Source organism: Notolepis coatsorum, assembly GCF_963971535.1.
Source record: "Notolepis coatsorum genome assembly, contig: SCAFFOLD_268, whole genome shotgun sequence".
In the NCBI taxonomy this organism is placed as follows: domain Eukaryota; kingdom Metazoa; phylum Chordata; class Actinopteri; order Aulopiformes; family Paralepididae; genus Notolepis; species Notolepis coatsorum.
This window is the reverse complement of record NW_028172854.1, coordinates 170,580-197,959: the sequence shown is the minus strand read 5'-3', so window position 1 is coordinate 197,959 and position 27,380 is coordinate 170,580. Positions and strand designations below refer to the sequence as shown.

General features: G+C 45.2%; 1 protein-coding gene across 1 annotated transcript in view; it reads left to right on the top strand.

Annotated features, from left to right (window-relative positions):
• LOC311247965 (CUB and sushi domain-containing protein 1-like) overlaps window positions 1-27,380 on the top strand; it is a gene marked incomplete at both ends in the record, with an annotated part of 213,058 nt that overhangs the window by 123,511 nt on the left and 62,167 nt on the right. The window contains 4 exon segments of the mRNA XM_084338937.1: window positions 7,665-7,791; window positions 8,431-8,642; window positions 13,645-13,693; window positions 22,953-23,054. Coding sequence (XP_084195063.1) covers window positions 7,665-7,791; window positions 8,431-8,642; window positions 13,645-13,693; window positions 22,953-23,054 — 490 coding nt within the window.

Below are 27,380 nucleotides of genomic sequence, written 5' to 3'. Positions count from 1 at the left end.
ATGATAGCATGGAAAATAGTGCTGTATATAGTATGTATACAGTCATTTATATATGTATATTAGCATATATCTACTGTATATGTCTGTCTGTCTGTCTGTCTGTCTGTCTGTCTGTCTGTCTGTCTGTCTGTCTGTCTGTCTGTCTGTCTGTCTGTCTGTCTGTCTGTCTGTCTGTCTGTCTGTCTGTCTGTCTGTCTGTCTGTCTGTCTGTCTGTCTGTCTGTCTGTCTGTCTGTCTGTCTGTCTGTCTGTCTGTCTGTCTGTCTGTTTGTCTGTCTGTCTGTCTGTCTGTCTGTCTGTCTGTCTGTCTGTCTGTCTGTCTGTCTGTCTGTCTGTCCCCCTTTTGTACCTTTGAGTGTATGGGTGTGGGTGTGTGTCGAATGTGAATATGAATGTGTGCAATTGTTTCAAGTGTGCTTATTTGTGTGTGTGTCCGTCTGTGTGAGAGAAAGAGAGAGAGAGAGAGAGAGAGAGAGAGATAGAGAGGGAGAGAGAGAGAGAGAGAGAGAGAGAGAGAGAGAGAGAGAGAGAGTGTGTGTGTGTGTGTGTGTGTGCGTGGTGTGTGTGTCCGTCTGTGAGAGAGAGAGTGTATAAGTGACTGTGTGTGTGTGTGTGTGCGTGTGCATGCGTGCGTGCGTGCGTCCGTGTGTGTGCGTGCGTGGTGTGTGTGTCCAGCCTGCAGTGGTATTGCTACAGTAGATTACCATGGCTGTGTAGATAACAGTTATGTTTCTAATGGCTTCTGGTCTGCACATAAGAGACAAACAATACAGAGGAGCAGATTAGAAACCACTCCACTTCCTCCAGCGGCCGGCGCTCTCACACTCCCGGGCTAGACAGTATCACGTTACATCCATCAGCAGTCCACCGCCCCGTGCAGATAGCAGACCTCTCTCTAATGGGGTTCTCTGGACATAGGCAGAATAATATACACTATAGATAGATGAAACCCATTCCCACATGGTCATCTCCACATACACCGTTAGATAGCAGGCCTGAGTCTACTAGAAGCCTCTTTTTAAACTAATTTTAAAAGTCCAATCCGTGATCTCCGCATCAACAAACAAGAACCTAGTAACCTAGAGACATGTTTTCATTCTATAGATTGACTGAGCTCTTTATACAAGTAGGAACACTACACGGCAGGTAGACTAGATACAGGTTTTCATTCTATAGATTGACTGAGCTCTTTATACAAGTAGAAACACTACACGGCAGGTAGACTAGATACATGTTTTCATTCTATAGATTGACTGAGCTCTTTATACAAGTACAGACACTACACAACAGGTAGACTAGAGACATGTCTTCATTCTATAGATTGACCAGTATGTTACTGGTTCGCCCCGAACTCTTAAGAATAGAGGTCATTGTATTGCTGCAGTATAGTCTGTATTGTATACCTATTATCCATCGGCCTTCAATGTAATACTACTACTACTACTAATAATAATAATAATAATAATAATAATAATAATAATAATAATAATAATAATAATAATAATAATAATAATAATAATAATAATAATAATAATAATAATAATAATAATAATAATAATAATAATAATAATAATAATAATAATAATAATAATAATAATAATAATAATAATAATAATAATAATAATAATAATAATAATAATAATAATAATAATAATAATAATAATAATAATAATAATAATAATAATAATAATAATAATAATAATAATAATAATAATAATAATAATAATAATAATAATAATAATAATAATAATAATAATAATAATAATAATAATAATAAACAAAGGCTAAAGGCTCATTTTTATAGCACCTTTCATACAAGAAGTGCAGCCCAAAGTGCTTCACAGCAGTTGACAAGATAATTGTCAATGTAGCTTGGTCCTGTTCCATTTAGGGCTTTGCATAAAATGAGAAGCAGCATTTCTTGTTTGGTTTTAGCCGACTAGTATGATTTCAGTTTTGTCCTTATTTAATTTTAATAGGTCGATGCTCATTCATTTGTTTATTGCTAAGAGACAGGCAGTAATGAAGTACAGTTGCATGGCATCCGTGTAGCTGAATTGAAACATTCTGTACATTGTGTTCTCTTATAATGTCCCCAAGTGGCAGCATGTATAGTGAGAATAATAGTGGACCGAGGCAGCTCCCTTGTGGAACTCCAAAGTAGGTGTCATGATTCTCAGAAGCATGATATCCAAGCCTGACGTAATTTTTCCGCCTTTTGATATATGTTCTGAACCAGTTTAGTACATCATAAAGACCAACTAACCTTTCGAGGCAATTAATTAGGATATCATGGTCAATCATGTCAAGTACTGCCCTTAGGTCTAAGAGGACAGCAATTGATACCTTGTTTGCATCAGAGTTTAGTCTGAGGTCGCTAATTATTTTAGAAAGAGCAGTTTCAGTGCTGTGGTATGTTCTGAAGCCTAATTAAAATTCCTCCATGAGGTTGTTTTCTTTAACACATTCGGGGCCATTGGGATTAGACGGGGTAAACTGGCGCTGCTGTGATGGCTGCCTTTCTGATCGCTCCGACGAGACTGTGCTTTATTTTGTTAATTTTTATAGTATTAGGAGTTTTATTTGCACCAACTGTTGGTGCATTATATGTGTATGACCGTCAGTCAATCATTGACATTGGATTAAGAAAAACTTACCGTTTGGATTGCTCTCTGGATCGGATCGCTGAACAGCAGAAATGGCCCACCGAGATCCTTTGTTATGCCGGCCACGGACAAGAAAAAAAGCTGCCGCGAAGACGAGGAAAGAGAGCCGGGGTCCGGAACAGACTGAGGTCCAAACGACACAGAACCACATTGCCCAGCATATTGTTGGCCAATGTGCAATCGATAGGAAACAAATTGGACGACATCAGAGCAAGGATCCAATTCCAGAGGGACATTCGGGATTGTAACGTCCTCTGTTTCACAGAAACTTGGCTGAGTCCAGATGTCCCGAATCATGCAATAGAACCGGCAGACCATTTCTTCGTTCTACGAAAAGACCGGACGGCATTAGAGTCACTAAAGAAGAAAGGAGGCGGCATCGCCTTCATGATAAACAAGGAGTGGTGCGATTTAGGCAACACAAAGGAAATGTCTAACCACTGTTCCCCAGACCTGGAGTTTATCACGATAAAATGTCGACCCTTCTTCCTCCCAAGAGAGTTAACGTCCATCATCCTCATCGGAGTGTACATTCCACCACACGCGAACACTGAGGTCGCACTTTCAAAACTTCACGACGAGGTAAACAAACTCCAGGCAGCTAACGTTGACGCGGCCATTTTGGTCTTGGGGGATTTCAACAGCGCGCGTCTTAAAAAGGTGCTGCCGAATTTCTATCAGCATGTGACCTGTCCCACCAGAGGCGAGAACATATTAGACCATGTATACTCGCAATTTAAGAATGGGTACAAGTCACAGGCTCTTAGTCCATTCGGTAAAAGCGATCACGTTGCAATTTTTCTTTTGCCTAAGTACAAACAGTGTCTCAAGCGAACGCCGGTGGTCTCGCGAGAGGTTAAACGTTGGACCGTGACGTCAGTAGAGTCACTCCAAGCAGTGCTGGGAAGCACAGAATGGAGTGTACTCCGTGATAACACAGCCAATATTAACGAATACACCGAAACGGTGATTGACTATGTCTGTACTCAGGTAGAAGTAATAATCCCCACCACCAAAATTAATATCTACCCAAACCAAAAGCCCTGGGTAGACAAATCCGTCCGTGAGGCTCTGAAAGTGCGCACATCAGCATACAACACCGGGCTGGTGACAGGCAACATGGAAGAACACAAGATGGCAAGATACAACGTCAGGAGAGCAGTAATAGAGGCAAAACGGCGTTACAGGGATAAAGTTGAACTTCAGTTTGAACAGGCTGACTCTAGAGGCATGTGGCAGGGCCTCAGAACAATGACAGACTACAAAGGAACCCCCCTCAAACTGAACAGTGACATCTCCTTAGCAAATGATCTCAACTCCTTCTATGCGAGGTTTGAGGCTGTGAATAACAACACCAGCCTACAAACCACGGCAATGGGGGGGGGGGGGTCTGCTGATGGAGACTCAGTGTTCAGGGTAACAGAGCATGAGGTGAGACGGATCTTTAAAAAAGTGGATATCAGGAAGGCAGCAGGACCGGACGGCATCCCCGGCCGCGTCCTAAAAGTCTGTGCCGACCAACTGGCCCCGGTATTCACTGACATCTTCAACCTGTCCTTGGAACAGGCCGTCATCCCCACCTGTCTGAAGAAGTCCACCATCATCCCTGTACCCAAAAAATCTACGCCCGCTTGCCTCAACGACTACCGCCCTGTAGCCCTCACCTCCATAGCCATGAAGTGCTTTGAGAAGCTAGTGAAGGGCTACATCTGTTCCTCCCTCCCCATCAACCTGGACCCTCTGCAATTTGCATATCGCCCCAACAGGTCCACGGAGGACGCCATAGCCCATGTGCTGCACACAGCAGCATCACATCTGGACAAGAGGAAGGGGAACTATGTGAGAATGCTGTTCATCGACTACAGCTCAGCATTCAATACCATAGTCCCCTCCAAACTCATAGCCAAGCTCAGGGACCTGGGCTTGAACTATGACCTGTGCCAGTGGGTCCTGGACTTCCTGACGGGCAGACCCCAGGTGGTAAGAGCCGGCAACTGCACCTCCTCATCCATCACGCTCAACATAGGGGCCCCCCAGGGCTGTGTTCTGAGCCCCCTCCTCTACTCCCTGTACACACATGACTGCGTAGCACAGCGGAACAACAACACCATCATCAAATTTGCTGATGACACAGTAGTGGTGGGCCTGATCTCTGCCAACGACGAAAGGGCCTACCTGGAAGAGGTAGAGAACCTGTCACAGTGGTGTCAGGAGAACTGCCTCTCCCTGAACGTCAGCAAAACAAAAGAGATGATTGTGGACTTCAGGAGGTCGGGGGTCAAGGACTACAGCCCCCTCAGCATCGACGGGGCACCAGTTGAGAGAGTGAACAGTTTCAAGTACCTCGGAGCCCACATATCCGAGGACTTGACATGGACCACACACATTGACAGTGTTGTGAAGAAGGCACGACAACGCCTCTACTTCCTCAGGCGCCTAAGGAAGTTCCAAGTCAGTCAGAAGATCCTTAGGAACTTCTACTCATGTACAATAGAGAGCATCCTGACCGGCAACATCACCTCCTGGTTTGGGAATAGCACTGCACAAGACCGTAGCAGACTACAAAGAGTGACACGTTCAGCCGAACGCACAATTAGAGGGGGGCTTCCCACCCTCCAGAACATTTACAACAAGCGGTGCAAGGGGAAGGCTAAGAGAATTATTAAGGACTCGAGCCACCCGAACAACTGCCTCTTTGAACTGCTGCCGTCAGGCAAGCGATACCGGAGTCTTATGGCGAGCACAGAAAGACTCAGAAGGAGCTTCTATCCCCAGGCCATCAGGCTGCTAAACGAACAATAATCGCTAAACGAACAATAATCACTATGCAACAACCATCAAATGCACACAGCACACACACCCACACGCACACACACACTCACTCAAACAAACAACACACTGCAGCACCCACTCTCCACACTTTAGATCACACAAACACACTTACACTTTATATTTATTGATAAAGGATTTGCACTACAACTCGTACACCTACTGTGAATTGTACCTAAACTGCACCTTGTCCATTTATGCCTTGCACTATATAGTATTGTATATTAGTACACTGCACAGTATTGTATATTGTATGGTAACTACGTCTACGAACATTGTACATATGTCTAAACTGAACACTGTGACCTCTTTTTTTTTCTTCTAATTTTTACTATGTTTTTATTTCATACTTATCTTGTCATGCACAGTCTCTGGAGCGCAACAGTAAGAAGCATTTTGTACAAAAGTATTCTGTACTTCTGTATGACAACTATTAAAGAAACTTGAAAACTTGAAACTATACAGCCAGCATATCATAACAACCTTTCATTGTGCGTGAGGCTGTTTGTAGAGCTAAATCTATACTTTATATTATTGCTATCTGTCCATTCTCATTGTCAATTGACACTATAAACCGTTCCTTCAATATGCCTTAAATAAATATTTTTTTCATCAATATGTTCCCATTTTATAGCGTCTTGAATATGAACGTTATAGCAGAATGTTCTGGGATATTTCCTGGAATGTGAGCTATAGGGTGCTAAGCTAATAATGTTAAATCGAATGGCGTTTCGGCTATAGACAAGCTAGAGTTAAAACTCAAAATGCATATGGTCGGTATCATGGTCCACCATCAATGCATGAAAGTGGGGGGGGGCAGGGGACGTCGTTTCTGATTATTGATTACCAATAACGGCATTAGCCTCAGTAGCCTCATTCGCTGACTGGGTGGTTGGCTATCAAAGCAAGGCCCGACCAAGCTGAAATTGACGTCAAATCGCTCTTACCTGTGGCCGGTTGGACTGCAAAAAGGATTTCCCAGTTATCGATTGCCATCTGGCAGATCCATATGTCCATTGGCTGATGCTATAATCCTTTACTGCATACTGAATTCAGCGTCCCAAAAACTATTCCAGGCGATCGGCTACACGCATAGCTTTAGGCTAACAGAAAAGTCAATAAAAAAAAAAAAACACTGGTCTGTAACAGGGAACACTGCATTACGAGGATCTGGCCGGTAATGCACTTTTCCGAATTCCAAGAGTAGGGTAAATCTGCAGTGCCGCTCTGTGAAATTGAGTAGGATATTACAATGGAATAAAAGCCAAAACAACCTTGCCACATATATATATACACGTGGTTGGCCCTTTAAGCATGGCGCCGAAACACATATATATACGTGGTTGGCCCCGAAAGGAGTTTATTCTGAGACTATATTTTCAAGTATCTTGCTAATGAATGGAAGGTTGGATATTGGCCTTCAGTGCATTACTGTCTAGTTTGAGTTTATTTAGTAAGGGTTTTACAACGGCTGTTTTGAATGCATCTGGGAAGATGCCTGTACGAAGAGATGTATTTATAATCTTTAGGACATGACTTGAAACATGTCCTAAAGATTATAAATATATTAGCATAAGATACCATACGGTGATGCAATAACAATGTTATTGATCCCAGAGGGGAAGTTGGGCCATTGTAAGCAGTGTTGTATGAATAATATAGGAATAGGAATGTAAAAATAGAGACAGAAAGGTAAGAATAATCAAATACAAAAAGAAACTAAAATGTAAAACTAAAATCTATTCACACAGTGGCACATGTATGGATGTCTATGGATATTCACATATAGTTGTGCATACCGAGAATGAGTATTATTTAGTGTATTATTTTAGATTCTAGCGTTTATTGTAACCATACTTATTGTAATGTATAATATAACTGACAGGTCATACGGACCCTCACCCCCACCTTTGATCACACTGCCTACTTGCATATACTCAGAGTTAATTATATTGTTTGCACTGCCTATTTTTACTTATTTCTACTGTACTATATTTATGTCTTCTACTATTACCCTGGCCATACCTGTAACCCCCCCCCCCCCCCTCCTCCCCATGCTGCTATGATGCCTGCATTTCCCCAAGGGGATCAATAAAGGAATACCTTATCTTATCTTATCTTATGTGTGTATTGTTCCCATAATACCGTGTGTCTGGTCTCTCCTATGCAGCGGAGTGTGGCGGTCACTTAACAGGCGCTGTTTCTGGTCGTATCCTGTCCCCTGGCTACCCTGCTCCCTACGACAACAACCTGCACTGCACCTGGACCATAGAGGCCGACACGGGCAAGACCATCAGGTACCATCACTGAGCTGCTTATGATCTCACAACCATCAGGTAACATCACTGAGCTGCTTATGATCTCACAACCATCAGGTACCATCACTGAACTGCTTATGATCTCACAACCATCAGGTACCATCACTGAACTGATCTGTCCTCACTACAGCCGACCAGTGGGAGGCATAGTCTAGCAACGTTCAAGACGGGGGAGGGAAGAATTGGATACTATGAAATTGGGATGGGAGAAAAATAGAAAATGGCGAGAAAAAGTGGATCGAAACATTATATGATCTCACAACCGTATCATTGTACCACGTTTGATTTCAGAGTGAAATGCTTCGAGGTGGTTCTCTACCTCAAAGTATTTTTCCCCATGCCGTTTAAATTAGATTTCTCACCATGTTCCACACATTAACATGCATTCAACGTGGTCCGGGTTGGGTGTGTAGGGTTATCAGAATGACACACGTTCCTCACAGAGGTGGTGACTCACTCCATTCTGAGGTTGTAACACGCATACTTTTGAACTGTATTATTATAATATGTGTATTCTGTTTGTGTGTGGTGTGTGTGTGTGTGTGTGTGTGTGTGTGTGTGTGTGTGTTTGTGTGTGTATATGTGTGCGTGTTATCCCCCCCCCCCCCACCCCCCCAGTCTCCATTTCATAGTTTTTGATACAGAGGTGGGTCATGACATCCTAAGAGTTTGGGACGGACCATCTGGACCTTCTGAGGGGGGGATTCTGCTGAAGGAATGGTCCGGTCCGGCCTTACCTGAAGATACTCATTCCACCTTCAATATTCTGACCCTTCAGTTTGACTCGGACTACTTCATCAGCAAGCAGGGATTCTCCATTCAATTCTCCAGTAAGTACAGTAACACACACATACAGGTGGATGGGTCTGTGAATAGATGGATGATGTATGGATGTATGGATGGATGGATGGATGGATGGATGGATGGATGGATGGATGGATGGATGGATGGATGGATGGATGGATGGATGGATGGATGGATGGATGGATGGATGGATGGATGGATGGATGGATGGATGGATGGATGGATGGATGGAAAGACGAGTCGGGTGGGCATACGGTTATTTGTACAGCACTTTCCAAGGTACTCAAATACACTACATAAGAATACGAGTACAAAGAGATCATTATGACATCATCATTCAAGTTATAAAAGCAACAATGCTATCTGACATACAAATAATTATACTAAAAGGAAGCTTAGAATAAGACAAGAGACAGAACAATGTAACAGAGAGAGGATGACGAAGCTCAGAGGCTAACATTTATATAGTTATTTTATCCAAAGCACTTTACACTTTTTGTTCCTCACATTATCCCATTCACTCAACTAAAGAAATTGGAAACTGCCCAGAACAGAGCTGCAAGGTTAGTCTTACATTGTTCCATGAGAACAAACACTATCACTATGCACCGGCAACTCTCATGGTTAACGGTAGAGAATAGGCTGGTTTTCAACACGGTTACATTTTTCAGGAACAACTGTCTTTTTGTCTCAACCTGTTTTCTTATGCAAACAAATTGTCAGATGCAGTCAGGTTCATTCTTATTTTACTAGGTCAGCCGATGATGGACAGATTATGTTACCACGTCCAAAATCAAATGCTTTAAAGAGGACAGTTGTTTATCGTGCCATCAATCATTGAAATAACTGCCCACTGAACATAAGTAAATTGAATAGCAAAGTGTCTTTCAAGTACCACCTAAGAATGCACTACTTAAATATGTGAGCAAAATATTCTGTGCCACTTAGGTGGCAGCTAATGGGGATCATTTTAAACAATAAACAATAAAGTCACACATTCATACACCGACGGCGGAGGCAGCCTTGCAAGCTGCCGACCTGCTCATCGGGAGCAGTTAGGTGTTAAGTGCAGTTAAGTGTCTTGCTCAACAAGGACACTTCGACACGTTGCCCGGGAGGAGCGGGAATCGAACCGGGAACCAGACAACCGCTCTACCTCCTGAGCCACTGCCCCCCCCCCCCCCCCCAGTTAACAGTGAGAGGAGGAAGAGGAGGAAGAGGCTCAGACGTTAAACAGATGGGTTTTGAGTGAGAGACTCTGAAGGTGGGGAGTGAGGTTGAGTTCTGGTTGTTTTTGGGAAGGGTCTTCCAGAGGGAGGGGGCAGCAAATGTTGCCCCAGGTTTGACACTTTGTCCTGGTTGTGGGGGCTAGGATGAGATAATGGGAGGGGTTGTGACGGAGGAGGAGGTCAGTAAGACGGGGCCAGGTTGTGAAGGGCTTCGTAGGCGAATCGCAGCACTTTGAACTGTATGTGTTGTTTATTGGGAAGCCAGTGGAGGACAGGAGTGATGGGATGTCTGATACAGGAGTGAGTGTATCTCTGCTACAGGAGTGAGTGGATCTCTGATACAGGAGTGAGTGGATCTCTGCTACAGGAGTGAGTGGATCTCTGACACAGGAGTGAGTGGATTTCTGATACAGGAGTGAGTGGATCTCTGATACAGGAGTGAGTGGATCTCTGATACAGGAGTGAGTGTATCTCTGATACAGGAGTGAGTGGATCTCTGAAACATGAGTGAGTGGATATCTGATACAGGAGTGAGTGGATCTCTGCTACAGAAGTGAGTGGATCTCTAATACAGGAGTGAGTGGATCTCTGCTACAGGAGTTAATGGATATCTGATACAGGAGTGAGTGGATCTCTGATACAGGAGTGAGTGGATCTCTGACACAGGAGTGAGTGGATCTCTGCTACAGGAGTGAGTGGATCTCTGATACAGAAGTGAGTGGATCTCTAATACAGGAGTGAGTGGATCTCTGCTACAGGAATGAGTGGATCTCTGACACAGGAGTGAGTGGATTTCTGATACAGGAGTGAGTGGATCTCTGAAACAGGAGTGAGTGGATATCTGATACAGGAGTGAGTAAATCTCTGATACAGGAGTGAGTGGATCTCTGAAACAGGAGTGAGTGGATCTCTGATACAGGAGTGAGTGGATCTCTGCTACAGAAGTGAGTGGATCAGGAGTGAGTGGATCTCTGATACAGGAGTGAGTGGATCTCTGATACAGGAGTGAGTGGATCTCTGAAACAGGAGTGAGTGGATCTCTGATACAGGAGTGAGTGGATCTCTGCTACAGGACTTAATGGATATCTGATACAGGAGTGAGTGGATCTCTGATACAGGAGTGAGTGGATCTCTGACACAGGAGTGAGTGGATCTCTGCTACAGGAGTGAGTGGATCTCTGCTACAGAAGTGAGTGGATCTCTAATACAGGAGTGAGTGGATCTCTGCTACAGGAGTGAGTGGATCTCTGACACAGGAGTGAGTGGATTTCTGATACAGGAGTGAGTGGATCTCTGCTACAGGAGTGAGTGTATCTCTGATACAGGAGTGAGTGTATTTCTGATACAGAAGTGAGTGGATCTCTAATACAGGAGTGAGTGGATTTCTGATACAGGAGTGAGTGGATCTCTGAAACAGGAGTGAGTGGATATCTGATACATGAGTGAGTGGATCTCTGATACAGGAGTGAGTGGATCTCTGATACAGGAGTGAGTGGATCTCTGATACAGAAGTGAGTGGATCTCTGATACAGGAGTGAGTGGATATCTGATACAGGAGTGAGTGGATCTCTGATACAGGAGTGAGTGGATCTCTGAAACAGGAGTGAGTGGATCTCTGATACAGGAGTGAGTGGATCTCTGCTACAGATGTGAGTGGATCTCTAATACAGGAGTGAGTGGATCTCTGCTACCGAAGTGAGTGGATCTCTAATACAGGAGTGAGTGGATCTCTGCTACAGGAGTTAATGGATATCTGATACAGGAGTGAGTGTATCTCTGATACAGGAGTGAGTGGATCTCTGACACAGGAGTGAGTGGATCTCTGCTACAGGAGTGAGTTGATCTCTGATACAGAAGTGAGTGGATCTCTAATACAGGAGTGAGTGGATCTCTGCTATAGGAGTAAGTGGATCTCTGACACAGGAGTGAGTGGATTTCTGATACAGGAGTGAGTGGATCTCTGAAACAGGAGCGAGTGGATATCTGATACAGGAGTGAGTGGATCTCTGATACACGAGTGAGTGGATCTCTGAAACAGGAGTGAGTGGATTTCTGATACAGGAGTGAGTGGATCTCTGCTACAGAAGTGAGTGTATCTCTAATACAGGAGTGAGTGGATCTCTGCTACAGGAGTTAATGGATATATGATACAGGAGTGAGTGGATCTCTGATACAGGAGTGAGTGGATCTCTGACACAGGAGTGAGTGGGTCTGTAATACAGGAGTGAGTGGATCTCTGCTACAGGAGTGAGTGGATCTATGCTACAGGAGTGAGTGGATCTCTGATACAGGAGTTAATGGATATCTGATACAGGAGTGAGTGTATCTCTGATACAGGAGTGAGTGGATCTCTGACACAGGAGTGAGTGGATCTCTGCTACAGGAGTGAGTTGATCTCTGATACAGAAGTGAGTGGATCTCTAATACAGGAGTGAGTGGATCTCTGCTATAGGAGTAAGTGGATCTCTGACACAGGAGTGAGTGGATTTCTGATACAGGAGTTAATGGATATATGATACAGGAGTGAGTGGATCTCTGATACAGGAGTGAGTGGATCTCTGACACAGGAGTGAGTGGGTCTGTAATACAGGAGTGAGTGGATCTCTGCTACAGGAGTGAGTGGATCTATGCTACAGGAGTGAGTGGATCTCTGATACAGGAGTGAGTGGATCTCTGATACAGGAGTGAGTGGATCTCTGCTACAGATGTGAGTGGATCTCTAATACAGGAGTGAGTGGATCTCTGCTACAGAAGTGAGTGGATCTCTAATACAGGAGTGAGTGGATCTCTGCTACAGGAGTTAATGGATATCTGATACAGGAGTGAGTGTATCTCTGATACAGGAGTGAGTGTATCTCTGATACAGGAGTGAGTGGATCTCTGACACAGGAGTGAGTGGATCTCTGCTACAGGAGTGAGTTGATCTCTGATACAGAAGTGAGTGGATCTCTAATACAAGAGTGAGTGGATCTCTGCTATAGGAGTAAGTGGATCTCTGACACAGGAGTGAGTGGATCTCTGAAACAGGAGCGAGTGGATATCTGATACAGGAGTGAGTGGATCTCTGATACACGAGTGAGTGGATCTCTGAAACAGGAGTGAGTGGATCTCTGATACAGGAGTGAGTGGATCTCTGCTACAGAAGTGAGTGTATCTCTAATACAGGAGTGAGTGGATCTCTGCTACAGGAGTTAATGGATATATGATACAGGAGTGAGTGGATCTCTGATACAGGAGTGAGTGGATCTCTGACACAGGAGTGAGTGGGTCTGTAATACAGGAGTGAGTGGATCTCTGCTACAGGAGTGAGTGGATCTATGCTACAGGAGTGAGTGGATCTCTGATACAGGAGTGAGTGGATCTCTGATACAGGAGTGAGTGGATCTCTGATACAGGAGTGAGTGGATCTCTAATACAGGAGTGAGTGGGTCTGTAATACAGGAGTGAGTGGATCTCTGCTACAGGAGTGAGTGGATCTATGCTACAGGAGTGAGTGGATCTCTGATACAGGAGTGAGTGGATCTCTGATACAGGAGTGAGTGGATCTCTGATACAGGAGTGAGTGGATCTCTGATACAGGAGTGAGTAAAGCAGGTGGGCGGCAGAGTTCTGAATGTATTGCAGTTTATTGAGAGTTTTGGTGTATGTGGCGTCGTAGAGGATGCTGTCGCGGTAGTTGAGGCTTGAGGCGATGAATGCACGAAGGAGGGTTTCAGCGGCTGACAATGAGAGGAAACGACGGAGACGGGCAGCATTTTTCAAGTGAATGGCGGATGTTTCTGTGATGTGTTTGACACAGGGTTCAAAGGAGAGGGCAGGGCCGCTGACGGCACCGAGGTTACGGATATGTGAGGGAAGGGAGAGCCGGTGGAGCCGTCGATGCTGAGGGAGTTTTATTCTTCCTTTATTGAGAGTATTTGAACCTTTTAATTTGTATGCTGGTTCACATCCCTCTGTCAAAGAGACAAGAACAAACTGCAAGGTGTTGTCAACCTTAGCTCAAAAAGGATCGGCAGAACACAAAGATCCCTAATGCAGTTTTACAAGTGCTCAAGAAAGTGCATAAGATAATTGACCTGCTGCCCTCAGGAAAGTGCTTTAGACAGCCTGCCTGTGAAACAAACAGAAGAAAGTTTGGGTTTGTTCGACTGGTGAATGGCCACAGTACAAGGAAAGGTCAGTTTAATAACATGAACCCTTTGACCCCTTGATTACATATTTCTTTTGACGAAAGTGCACTTTTTTTGTACTGACCGAATCTATTTATTGATTGGACTTGTGTAGGGATCCCGTTCTGGCAGTGTCATGTCTCTTGTGCTTTGAAGTGTCATGTATGTCTCTTGTCCCTGTTTTGTCTTGTTTTGTCTTGAATGTGAAGAAATGCAGCTGTTTGCCGCATCATGCTCTAAATTGCCCCTTGCGGGACTAATAGCGTTTTTTTTAATTGCATTTAATTTAATTGAGAAGTCAGGAGGGGATGTGGTGAGAGGCACGTGGGGCAGATGATGAGGATCTCTGATGTGTCACAGAAGTTCAGTTTGAGAAAGTTTGATTGCATCCATGATTTTATTTCCCAAAGAAAAAACGGTTTGTGAGAGTGTTTGTTTGTAGTGATGGATTTGATGGAGGTGTAGAGTAGCGGTGAAAATGGAGGCCATGGCGACGGATGATGAGTCCAAGGGGAAGCATGGTACTGTGTGTTATGCTGAAGAGGAGGGGGCTGAGCACTGAGCCCTGGGGGACATCGATTTTGCAGTTGTTGATGCTAATGTATTGCCGTCTGTGTCGGCAGGGTATGATTTGATCCAGAGAGAGAGGGCTGTGCCAGGGATGTCGAGGAATTACTCGAGGCGGGCGAGGAGGATGGAATGGTTGATGGTGTCGTCGAATGGAGCACCGAGGTGGAGGAGTATGAGAATAGTGATGGGACCGGCGTCAGGGGAAATGAGGAGGTCGTTGGGGACTTTTAAAAAGGGCTCTTGTGATTGTGTTGTTGTGAAGCCAGACTGACATGGCTCATAGAGATCGTTCGACAGCCAGAACGAAATATATTCCACCCTATACATTCCGAAAGTATCATTTTAAAAAGCACGGTGTAGGTATTTCCTGTAGGTGTGTCTGCACGGTGTCGGTCTTTACTTTAGGTGTATCTGCACCGTGTAGGTATTTCCTGTAGGTGTGTCTGCACGGTGTAGGTACTTCCTGTAGGTGTCTCTGCACGGTGTAGGTACTTCCTGTAGGTGTGTCTGCATGGTGTAGGTATTTCCTGTAGGTGTGTCTGCACGGTGTAGGTACTTCCTGTAGGTGTCTCTGCACGGTGTAGGTACTTCCTGTAGGTGTGTCTGCATGGTGTAGGTATTTCCTGTAGGTGTATCTGCACGGTGTAGGTACTTCCTGTAGGTGTCTGCACGGTGTAGGTACTTCCTGTAGGTGTATCTGCACGGTGTAGGTCTTTCCTGTAATAATAATAATAATAATACATCTATTTTATATAGCACCTTACATTAGGCATCTCAAAGCGCTTTACATACATGGCATTATAGCATACAGACAAACACAGTACATGGACAAACACAGTACATGGACTTTCACAATGATGACATGGTGGGGATAATACAGAGAGAGGGAGACAGCTTAGATACAAGACAGAGAGAGCATTTTTTTTAAATAAATAATAATACTAAAATATACTGCCCTGTCAAGGCTAAGCACAGTAACTTCCAAACAGTGAAACTGAGAAAAATGGCTTTAAAGTGTTTTGACTTGCCATCCAAAATGTGTTATAGGTAGATAGATGATAGTACCCAGATTTAACATGTATTAACCTGTTAATCTGTAGACCGTTTTCGCCTAAAAGGTACATGCCTAAGTAAATGGAAGATTGCTCCACTTCTGCAAGGTCAATTTGCATGTTCTTGGTATCTAGGAACATCTAGGGACCTGGGGGTATGTATTCCCAGTGTCAGAAATATTGTGTCTGTTACTAGGCTGAGTAAATTGTAATGAATAAATTAATTATGATTAATTATGATTTATGATTTTGATGATGATGATCAAAAATGTATACGGGTAGGAGAAAATGCTCACTGAGCTCATTCACCACCTTATTGAGATCATGTGTACAGAAAATCTAAGCAAATGAACCGCAGGAAGATGATTAAACAGAAGGATTTGTAGATACAGTAATTAATGATAATCGACTTTAATTATAAATTCATATTTGACCTTGAACTTGACCTTGACCTTATTATGGCCAAATCATACATCTATGGATATGGAAAATGCTCCTCTTTCCAATGGCAGGGTTGAATCTGGATTTAGTAATTTCTTGCGGTTTTTACGATAATTAGCATTTTCCGATAAATTTGTATTTCCGATAAAACATATAAAACATCGGTAAAAATTAAAATATACAATTTGACTACTTTTTGATAGGGTTATGGTCTTTACTCTTGCCTACACATATTTTTTTTTAAAACATTGACCTCTTAACATCCAAGGGCCCACATGTGGACGATTATTTGCCAACCTCTAGTGGCTCGGGTGTGCATTTATTTTAATACAATATATAGATTATATTACATTACATGCCGATATGTGAGGCGTGCCCCAAAGTACGCAAAAGTACACATTACCACCCCGACTCCTGAGACACTAGCTCTGTCAATCATTTGGCGATCTCGAAATGATATGATAATTGGGGATCTAATACAGTCTCTATTGATCGATTTATGATAAAGAAAAGCAGGGTCCCCCTATAGGGGGACCTTAAGGCTTAACAGGTTAATGAAGTAATCTTTAGGCATACAAAAATATGACGTAATTATTTTAATTAACCCCAAAAAAGCAGATACTGTACTCTGCTGCACGATTTCCTTAAATAATTATACAGGTAATGTACAAGCAAAGTGCAGTAACTTCAAATACAATGTTGTTTTCCCTCCAGCTTTCATAACTTAACCTAGCCATTTCCAATATATTCAGGTGTTAAATAAAATTTTCAAAATGGCTAGGTTAAGTTATGAAAGTCATCAAGGGTGAGTCTGAGCTGACATACAAATAAAAAAGGTCTACATTAAATGTCCTGCGTGTTTTGCTATTCATTTCACTATTTGGACAATGTTACACAATTCCTGTGAGTCTATGGAACACATCTGTAAGGTTTTTTCAAAAAAATTCATTGTTTTGTATTTCTAATCAAGTACTCTAAAGCAGCATTTTTCCACTTCAGGATTTCAAGCTGTTTTGCGCTGGGCTCTGCCCATAAGCGTTTTGAGTGACAGTCACCCACAGTCTGCACTGGCAGACAGAGAGAGACATAGAGAGATAGGGGGATACTAGTTAATTTCGCAGCGGGGGGGGCATAATCCCACGGGTCAATGCATTGGTAACTTGTTTCAAATGACAATATATCCCCCTGTGAATATTATTGCACGGATCGGAATACGGGGCTGCGCAATTGATATTTTGCAGCAGGTTGACAGTGATATGCGAGTGCTCCCGACTGCGTGTGTGTTTCCCCAAGAGAAGCTCCTGCCCCGCGCACGCGGTCGGGAGTGTGTGTGGGGTGCTCCTGTCCCTCTCTCTCCCTCTCCCTCTCTGTCTCTCTCTCTCTCCCTCTCTCTCGCTCGCTCGTTCTGTCGGCACCCGCGCCACGTCTGTAGTGTCTGTATTTCCACTCGCTCTGTTGTTGAGCGAATGGTTGCGCTACAACCATAGAGGGGGCGTTAGTTATGCAGATCAGCAGCACCTACTGACATCAGGGAGCGAGTCAAATCAGAATGGCTTAGTTCACTGGGGGAGGATATTGTCTCAACTGAATTGGAGCAATCCGCCAAAATGAGAATTAAAGACACAGACCCCATTGATACAAACCCCCATTGCTAGAAAACAATGCTAAACACTGGAAAAGGCTATTTATAAGACAGGGGACATTTGTCTTTTTTTTACCATGAATATCTTGTGTCTTATCTATTAAATTTGTTCTATGCCTATTTTATTCTATTTTATTATTGTATTTTGCACAATCAATGCGGGCATGACCACCCGCATTTCACTGTAGGCCTATGCACAGATACCGATATGCCCTACTTTGTTACTTGTTATTGCACAATGTCGTTCTATTGGATTCTTATTATATATTACTATTGTAATTATGCACATCGTTGCGGGCAAGACCCCCCGCATTTCATTGTATTCTTGTATGCCGTGACAAATAAAACTCTTGTATTTTGTATATTGTATCTTGCACTGGTATGTATGTGACAAATAAACCTCTTGATTCTTGATTCTTTAAACATAAATGACACGGCGGTCACCATTTCAAAGGGAGTTTATTTATTTTGTGACACAAATGCAGTAGCCATCAATATTGTATGCCAAATGATTAGGGCCTACACATACTTTTTTTTTTAAATTCTTTTATCAAGTCCTCCTCGTCTGCACCTTCCGAGTCCGAATGCAGTCAATGCTCGAGTCCAAGTCCAAGTCATCATTGCTCCAGCCCAAGTCGAGTCACGAGTCCTGAAAACCACTCTAGTACTACGACACTGGTTGCAGCGCTGCGGGCGAGACTGTAGTTTGCTGTGCACACGCTGTGCGGTTGACTGCCGCAGCACGGCATGGCACACAGGATCAGCGCACTCCACAGGACTCTTCCCATCAGCATGTGTGCGGGTGACTCATTCAGGCATGTCACTGCTGTGTTTCTCAGTGCCAGTAATACTATAGATGTGGGTCCGTACCTGCTTGTAGTTTCTTTCAGCGCAGGTTTCACAGTCGTTATGGTCCTTTCAGGGAGTACATTTGACTCCTGGAGGGAGAGAAATCCTGGGCCGTGAGACTGTGTGAGCCTGAGCTCCCCCGTGACGCAGCGAATGCCTTTGTCTCGTGTCGCCGGCGAATGGAACGAGTGTGACTCTCCGGGGATTCCGTGCCTCTGGCAAAAGACAGACTTCATTTTCTGGATTACCGTGTGAGCCGTTTCATCGGGTAGCCTATAGGTTCAACATTTCCGGATACTTTGTCGGGTCATCCGCTAACAAAAGGAACGCCCTGACCATTCAGCTCGAAGATGTCTGCTCCAACTACATGGTAGTTCTGGAACCTCGCGCGTGACGAGTGGCTCTTTCTGGAGTCGTGGCCGTACCTGTTGACATGGCGCGCACTTCTCTCCGCCATCATCTCACTGTCACGTTCCAGGACTCTTCTTGCGTTGGCCTTTGTTCGCTGAACACCTTGGTGAGCTAGATGTAGCCTCTCCGAGATAACTTTTTGGAAGTTCTAGGGTATGATGATCTTGTCTCCGACCATCACGATACCGTTCTGTACATTTAGATATATGCATTTATACAGCATCTTTTATCCAAAAGCGCTTTACAACTTGTTCCTCACATTTGACCCGTTCACTCACACATTCACACACCGACGGCGGAAGCGACCATGCGAGGTGCCAACCTGCTCATCGGGAGCAATTAGGGGTTGAGTGTTTTGCACAAGGACACTTCGACACGCCGCCCCCGGGAGGAGCGTGAATCAAACCGGGGACCTCCGCGGTACCAGACGACTGCTCTACCTCCCTCTAGATACTGATATTATGTTGCGTTGGCCCGTCGCTCTGTAGGCTTCTGTCCACACTGCGTCATTTCTCTGGCTTCCATGAGTCTTTCACACACGGCTTGTGGCGTGCTGCGGGTGCCTCCTTCAGCGGAGTGTTTCCGTGCTCAGCGTTTCTGTGCCGTCACATGGTGTACACAACCTTCTCATCACAGGGGGCTCTCATTGACCTCTTCTGCCTCTCCACTCACCGTAGCATGAGAAAAGTGTGTCAGCGATATACATAATAATAATAATAATTCATTTAATTTATATAGCGCTTCTCAATAACCCGAAGTCGCTGACAGTAGTCGGGAGCAGGGGTACAAACAAAGAGACGAAAGCAAAGAAACAAAACAAAACAACAAAGAAACAAAAACAAAGGAACATGAGACCATGGGGGGAACGGGGGAGACAGCCTGAAGGCACAAAAAAAAAAAGACTAGAGACATATCGATCAGGTTGGAGGGGAGGGGGGGGTTTAGGGGTGGGGGGGGTTGAAGGCAAGGGAGAACAGGTGGGTTTTGAGGCGAGCTTTGAAGGTGGAGAGTGTAGGGGAGTCTCTGATGGACTGGGGGAGGGAGTTCCAGAGTCGGGGTGCAGTGCGAGAGAAGGCCCGATCACCGAAGTTTTTAAGCTTGGATGTCGGGACAGTGAGGGAGGCAGTGGAGGAGGACCGGAGGGAACGGGTTGGGCGGTAGGGGAGAAGGAGATCAGTCAGGTAGGGGGGGGGCAGGCTGTGGAGGGCTTTGAAGGTGAGGAGTAGTGTTTTAAAGTTAATGCAGTGTTTGATCGGGAGCCAGTGGAGGGAGTGGAGGACAGGAGTGATGTGTTCGCGGGACCGGGTGTTAGTGAGGAGGCGGGCGGCTGAATTTTGGACCATTTGCAGTTTATGGAGGGAGCGGGAGGTGATACCAGTGAGGAGGGAGTTGCAGTAGTCCAGGCGGGAGGAGATGAAGGCGTGAATGAGGGATTCAGCAGCGGGGGGGGAGAGGCAGTGACGTATTTTTGCGATGTTGCGGAGGTGAAAGTAGGATGTTTTCACGATGGAGCGGACGTGGGGGTCAGATGAGAGGGTGGGGTCAAGGAGGACACCAAGGTTGCGGACTAGGGGGGAGGGGGTGATGGTGGAGTCGTTGATGGTGAGTGTGATGGGTCCGGATCTGGTGAGGGTGGTTTTGGTGCCAATGATGAGGAGTTCAGTCTTGTCACTGTTGAGTTTGAGGAAGTTGTGGGTCATCCAAGTTTGGAGTTCGGTGATGCATGATTCGATGTGACTGAGGGGTGGGCTGTGGGGGGATTGTGTACTGATGTATATTTGGGTGTCGTCAGCGTAACAGTGGAAGTTGAGGTGGTATTTGCGAATGATGTGACCAAGGGGGAGAATGTAGCAGATGAAGAGCAGGGGGCCGAGGACTGAGCCTTGGGGGACCCCCTGTGTGACTGGGGAGGGGGGGGAGGTGTGGCCGGAGAGGGAGATGAATTGGTGTCTGTCAGTAAGGTAGGAGGAGAACCAGTCAAGTGCTGTGCCCTCAACACCCAGTTGGTGCAGCCTTTGGAGGAGGATGGAGTGACACACTGTGTCAAAGGCTGCACTGAGATCGAGTAGGATCAGGATGTTGAGGGCACCGGAGTCAGCGGAGATGAGGAGGTCATTGATGACCTTTACCAGTGCAGTTTCGGTGCTGTGAGCGGGACGGAAGCCAGACTGAAGGGGTTCATATAGGGTGTTGGACTGGAGATGGGAGTGGAGTTGGGAGGCAGCAATACGTTCCAGTGTTTTTGAGAAGAAAGGAAGATTGGATATGGGGCGGTAGTTGGAGAGGCTGGATGGGTCAAGAGTGGGTTTTTTGAGGACAGGGGTGACAGCGGCGAGTTTGTAGGGGGAGGGGACGTGGCCTAGGGATAGTGACTGGTTGAAAAGGGCGGTGAGGTGGGGGATGAGAGCAGGGAGGCCGGCTTTGGTGAGAGTAGTGGGTAGGGGGTCAAGGGAGCAGGTAGTGGTCTTGGAGGTGGTCATGAGGTCCATGATGAAGGAGGAGTCAACTGGGGCGAAGGCAGTAAAAGGGGTGGGAGGGATGGAGTCAGGTGGGGGAAAAATGTTGGTGGGGGGGGCGAGGGTGGGGGAATTGGCGATGCGGGCAGTCAGTGAGCTGTTGATTAAAGATACTTTATTATTGAAGAAGAGGAGAAACGAGTTGCAGAGGTCAGGGGAGGAGAGTGAGTTATTGTCCGGGGGTTGTAAGAGTTTCTTGACAGTGGAGAAGAGGGTCCGGGGGTTGCGGTTGCTGCTGTTGATGATGGTGGAGTAGTGGGCAGATTTGGCAGCTTGGAGTGCATCACGGTAGGAGGAGACGTGCTGTTTGTGGAGGTCGGCGTGGATGGTGAGGCGGGTTTTTTTATAGAGGCGTTCTAGTTGACGGCCGGTCTGCTTCATGGAGCGGAGTTCCGGAGTGTACCAGGGGGAGGAGGTGGTGAATGAGACAGTGATGGTTTGCCTGGTGTGTACAGTATATGAAGTTCAGATTATTATCTTTGCAGGTGTGGAAGTATTCTCTGCAGTCACGTCGGCATTTTGCTCAGCCGCATGCAGCTTCTGCACAGTGACCCCTCCAGAGGCTTGCGATCTGACTGCACAGTCACTGTCTTGCCGTAGATGTATTCTTTCTAGTGCTGTCAATAGATTAAAAAAAATTAACTAATTAATCTCACAATTTTCTGTAATTAATCTAGTTTAATCTAGATTAAAAATAGCATTTTTCGATTTAAGACCGAAGCTTGTAACATATATTTACTTGAGTAAAATCATGGAATTAATGTAAAATCAAGACAAATAAAGTATATTTAGATTCAAATACTATTTATATAAATAATATATAAGTAATATAAATCATATTAACAACAAAAATGTGTTCCATCTTCATGTCAAAATGATTTTCAAAAAGGTGCATGAGTTGATGCAAAAAGTTCAGAACGTTGAAGATTTTTCACTCCATAGATTCATCTAGATTAATTTATTTTAATGCTTTAATTCATTTAAATTAATCTCCAAAGTTAAAGCATTCATTTTGACAGCCCTTCTTTCTCTTTCTCTATCTGAGCATACTTTCGTTCAGTCTCAGTGAGTGCTCACAATGCATAACAACACAGAGGTTGACCATCTTGTAGAAGACGTGCTTCCAGTCCGTCTTTCTACAAGTCTGCCTGCATCGTCACAGGCTTTTTGTGATGGTAAGACTCCAGGACAGGTGCTTGTGTGAGGGTAGCCTTCAGACTCTTCAGTGCTGAGCTGTGATGCGGGCCCCACTGCCATACCGCGTCCTTCCTGAGTAGCTGTCTGATCTCAATGCTGGCTTCGTTTTGGCATGTACTGTGCTAAGTATATTGACATTCCAAGCAGCCGTTGCAGGCCTAGTGTGTTCTCCAGGGGTGGCGTGTCGTTGATTGCTTTCACCTTTGCGTCGTCAGACCTCTGTGCCTCTGGCGTGACGATGTGCCCCATGTGTTCCACAGTGTTGACTTCACCACGACCCAGCTGGACTCACTGGGCGTTGTGGTGGAGAGACGCTGCAGGCCATCGTGGAAAATGACAGCCACGCTCTCCATCACACCCTGGCAGCACAGAGGAGCAGCCACCCTCTCCATCACACCCTGGCAGCACAGAGGAGCAGCCACACTCTCCATCACACCCTGGCAGCACAGAGGAGCAGCCACACTCTCCACCACACCCTGGCAGCACAGAGGAGCAGCCACACTCTCCACCACACCCTGGCAGCACAGAGGAGCAGCCACACTCTCCATCACACCCTGGCAGCACAGAGGAGCAGCCACACTCTCCATCACACCCTGGCAGCACAGAGGAGCAGCCACACTCTCCATCACACCCTGGCAGCACAGAGGAGCAGCCACACTCTCCATCACACCCTGGCAGCACAGAGGAGCAGCCACACTCTCCACCACACCCTGGCAGCACAGAGGAGCAGCCACACTCTCCATCACACCCTGGCAGCACAGAGGAGCAGCCACACTCTCCACCACACCCTGGCAGCACAGAGGAGCAGCCACACTCTCCACCACACCCTGGCAGCACAGAGGAGCAGCCACCCTCTCCATCACACCCTGGCAGCACAGAGGAGCAGCCACACTCTCCATCACACCCTGGCAGCACAGAGGAGCAGCCACACTCTCCATCACACCCTGGCAGCACAGAGGAGCAGCCACACTCTCCGTCACACCCTGGCAGGACATCATGAAGATTGACAGTCACCCTTCTATCCATCCATCCATCCATCCATCCATCCATCCATCCATCCATCCATCCATCCATCCATCCATCCATCCATCCATCCATCCATCCATCCATCCATCCATCCATCCATCCATCCATCCATCCATCCATCCATCCATCCATCCATCCATCCATCCATCCATCCATCCATCCATCCATCCATCCATCCATCCATCCATCCATCCATCCATCCATCCATCCATCAGCATTTCGGCGCTGCATTTTTCACCGACCATCCACTACACTGTTCCAAAGTTGAATTTGCCGTCTTTCGATCGCCACCACACTCAACCAATTGCGTGCTTCGTTTCTCAAGTTACAAGACGATATATCCAGCGAGGGTAATTTGACAGCCGCTCCGTCAAATTACCACCTCTGGTTCTGAACGGTACTGCAGTGACCAATCACCGCTGATGGCAAAAATTATTGATCACCGTTGTAGCCAAGGAGCGTCCGCTCGGAACGCGACCTCAGGCGGGCGGGTGAGAGTGGGAGAAGGTGGGGAAGGTTGACGAATAAGACCTTTGTCCCAACTTAAGCGTCAGAATGTTGGACAGCCATTTTGGATAATCATGCTGTATTTTTACATACATTACAGAAACCTTTCTACAAAACTCATTTTCCATGGGATTTTTATAAACTTTGGACTGTGACTATGACTATAAGACTTCAGGCTATGGAACCGTTGTGTTTTCCAGCTCCTACCTCTCATCTGGAACCCAAAAACAGGAATCAGGCGACACAAAGTAAACACAAAAGTAAGGAGAAAATGTTTTATTTCAGTGTGTTCAAACCTCTGTTTCTCTAATAATAATTGACTTCAGCAGGCACTACTGTTCCTATGTACAGTATGAGCAATCCACTTCACTCTCTTGTTTACAGTCTTTGTTCTAAATTTGCTGTTTTCTTTTTGCTGGCTGCTCGACATACCTTGGAAACATGGTCGCTTTTTCCACATTATGTGACATACTGCTCCATAGACTGGACACTGGCTTGTGTCTCTTTCCACACCTTTGGCTGCTTCTCGTTACTGGTTTCTTGTTGCTCTTGTTCCAAGGGCCCATTCTTCTACGCCATGCTGCTCTCTCTATAGCTTTCACTGGAGCATCACGAGCGACATGTGAGGTCTGCGTTGCCTGTATCTGCGTCTTGGCTAGCTCCGTTGCTCTGCATATTTATGGCTCTGTGTAATAATGCGCCATTTTCCTGCCACAGTCTTCCTTGTAGATGAGAATCTAGTATGCTATATACTAGCTTGTCCTTTAGCATATCTTTTCCACCTGGGCTAAACGCACAGTACTTGCTCTTTTGCCACAACGAAGCAGAATGGTGATTTCAACACCCTCTTCTTTGCTGCACGCTCCCAAAAGCAACCATGTACAGCCGAAAACGCTGTTCCCATCTATGCCAGCCCTCCGCCAGAATGCCGGTAAGCATCATCATGACGGTCCTGGAACTGCTCCATGTAAAAAAAAAAAGAAAAAAAAAAAAAAAAACGTCTTACTGTCTTCTACTATCATGCACTCTTCCTAATACTAATACTAATAATGTCTCTACTGCTATGCACTCACTCAACACTGCAGCACTCAAATGTCAACACTTTGACGAACATTGTTACTCAGCTGAAAGAGTTGTACCCTTCCTGCTGACTTGTCGTACATGACTTGTAAGTTGCTTTGGATAAAAGCGTTCAGCTAAATGACTAAATGTAAATGTAGCCATTAGCAGTTATCTAGCTTGTCTGACAGGACACCTTACTTTGCCCGACTTACAATTCGGGAAAAGTAAGGTGTCCAACTTAATAGATCACTGAGTGCTTATTTAAATACGGCACACACTGATGCTATTAGTAAACCAGCCTCTCTGTACATTTTCCTTGTGATAAGCCGGAACCCTAACCTTAACCTGAACCTGAACCAAACCTAAAAGGACACTTTATATCAAACATAGCATAAGGTCTCCAGCCATCCTTAAATCAACCCATACACAGTTCAGTTTAAACTTTAGTAAATACTGAATGTTTATCCATGGTGGGAGCCTGGGAGGGGAGAACCTTTACCTCTATAGAAATGAACCATCTCTGCTTATAGGAAAAATCCACCCTAAAATAGTAATTTTGTGTCTCCACAGTAAAGCCAAAGTAAACACCAGAGAAATGGGATTCTAGAGATGATCTCACCAATCCACTCCATTCTAACCTCAGCCAACCACAAGCAATGTTCGCCAGCCTATGATGTATTGAGCCTTCTACGCAACTACGTATGAGTAGATAGCTTCTAGATAGCATAAATAATAATGCAGGACCTCTTTAGAGACGCCTTTATTCGGCCTGCAATGACATGGGACATGCAATGGGCGGCACACACACACAGGAATACACACACACATGCATTGTCTTTCTCAGGGTCGCCGATGCGATCGAGCTCTGCGCTTAACCCATCCCGTCGTCCTTACCCCCAAGGGTAGCGGGGAGCAGACAGGGCGTCGGCGAGGTACCGCGCCCGGGGACCAATCCAAGTGCTCCTGCCCATCTTCGTCAGGGACGCGACAACGTCAGCGATCTGTTGTGCATAATGTAAATAATGCAGAAATAATGTAAATAATAGTGTAAATAATGTAGGCTAATGACCAAACCAGTACAGGGCAGTCTGCTAGTGTGGTCTCAATTGTATTCCTACCCTTGGAACTAAAGTGATAACAACAACAATATATAATGTTCATATTTGCATTTCAACATGATAAGGTCAATCCATTTCCACTGCATATTCAATTTGTCAGCTTGATATGACGTTAGCTTGGCATTGTACATGGCTAGCTAGCCAATATGTCTGAAGCTCTCTAGTTATCGTTAGCTTCCATTTATATTTCTGAATACAGTGGGAACTGATTACACGTACAATGACAGATCGATATTGTTTTGAAATGCAAATATGAACTTTATATATTCATTTTTCACGTTAGTTTCAACCTGGAACTAGGATCATAATGGATGTTACCCTGGAATGAGATTGGCACCACACTACGTAGCAAATTGATGCCACACACATCCTAAGCCAAATTATATAAATAGCTTCAAAGCAACAGTTATACTTTCTCTTAGATTTCCAGGCGGAAATTCAATAAGGAAGCAGTCGAATGGCATACTGAGCCTTTCATGCAGCTACATCTTAGTAGACGACGTCAAGACAGCCTAAACATTAGTAGATCAAGTATGTTGTCTGCCAGGAAGCAATGCAATAAAGGGGCAGTAGTAACATTATGTTAGTTGATTAGCTTAGCTTCCAGAAGGCCTAAAGTATGCTGGATAATAAGCGCTACTATTACCCAGCATTCCTTAGGTTGTCTGAAAGCTATCTACTGTATTCATACTTAGTTGCCTGCCAGGCTCAATACATCATTGGCTGGCAAACATTGCTCATGGTTGGCTGGGCACAGAATAGGGGGGGAACTGTGTTTGGCGTCTGCCTTCTAGTCATCAGTCAGGGAACAATAGTCCCCTCTGAAACAGATCCTGGATCTGTGCCATAGACAGTGAATAGTGGAACAACTCCTAGCACACTATGACAGTACCCATGGTGATTGTGCCGGGATTAGGGTAGAATATCTTATTTGAAGAATAATGTGAGAGAGGAAAACTGTCAAGACTCCGTTGG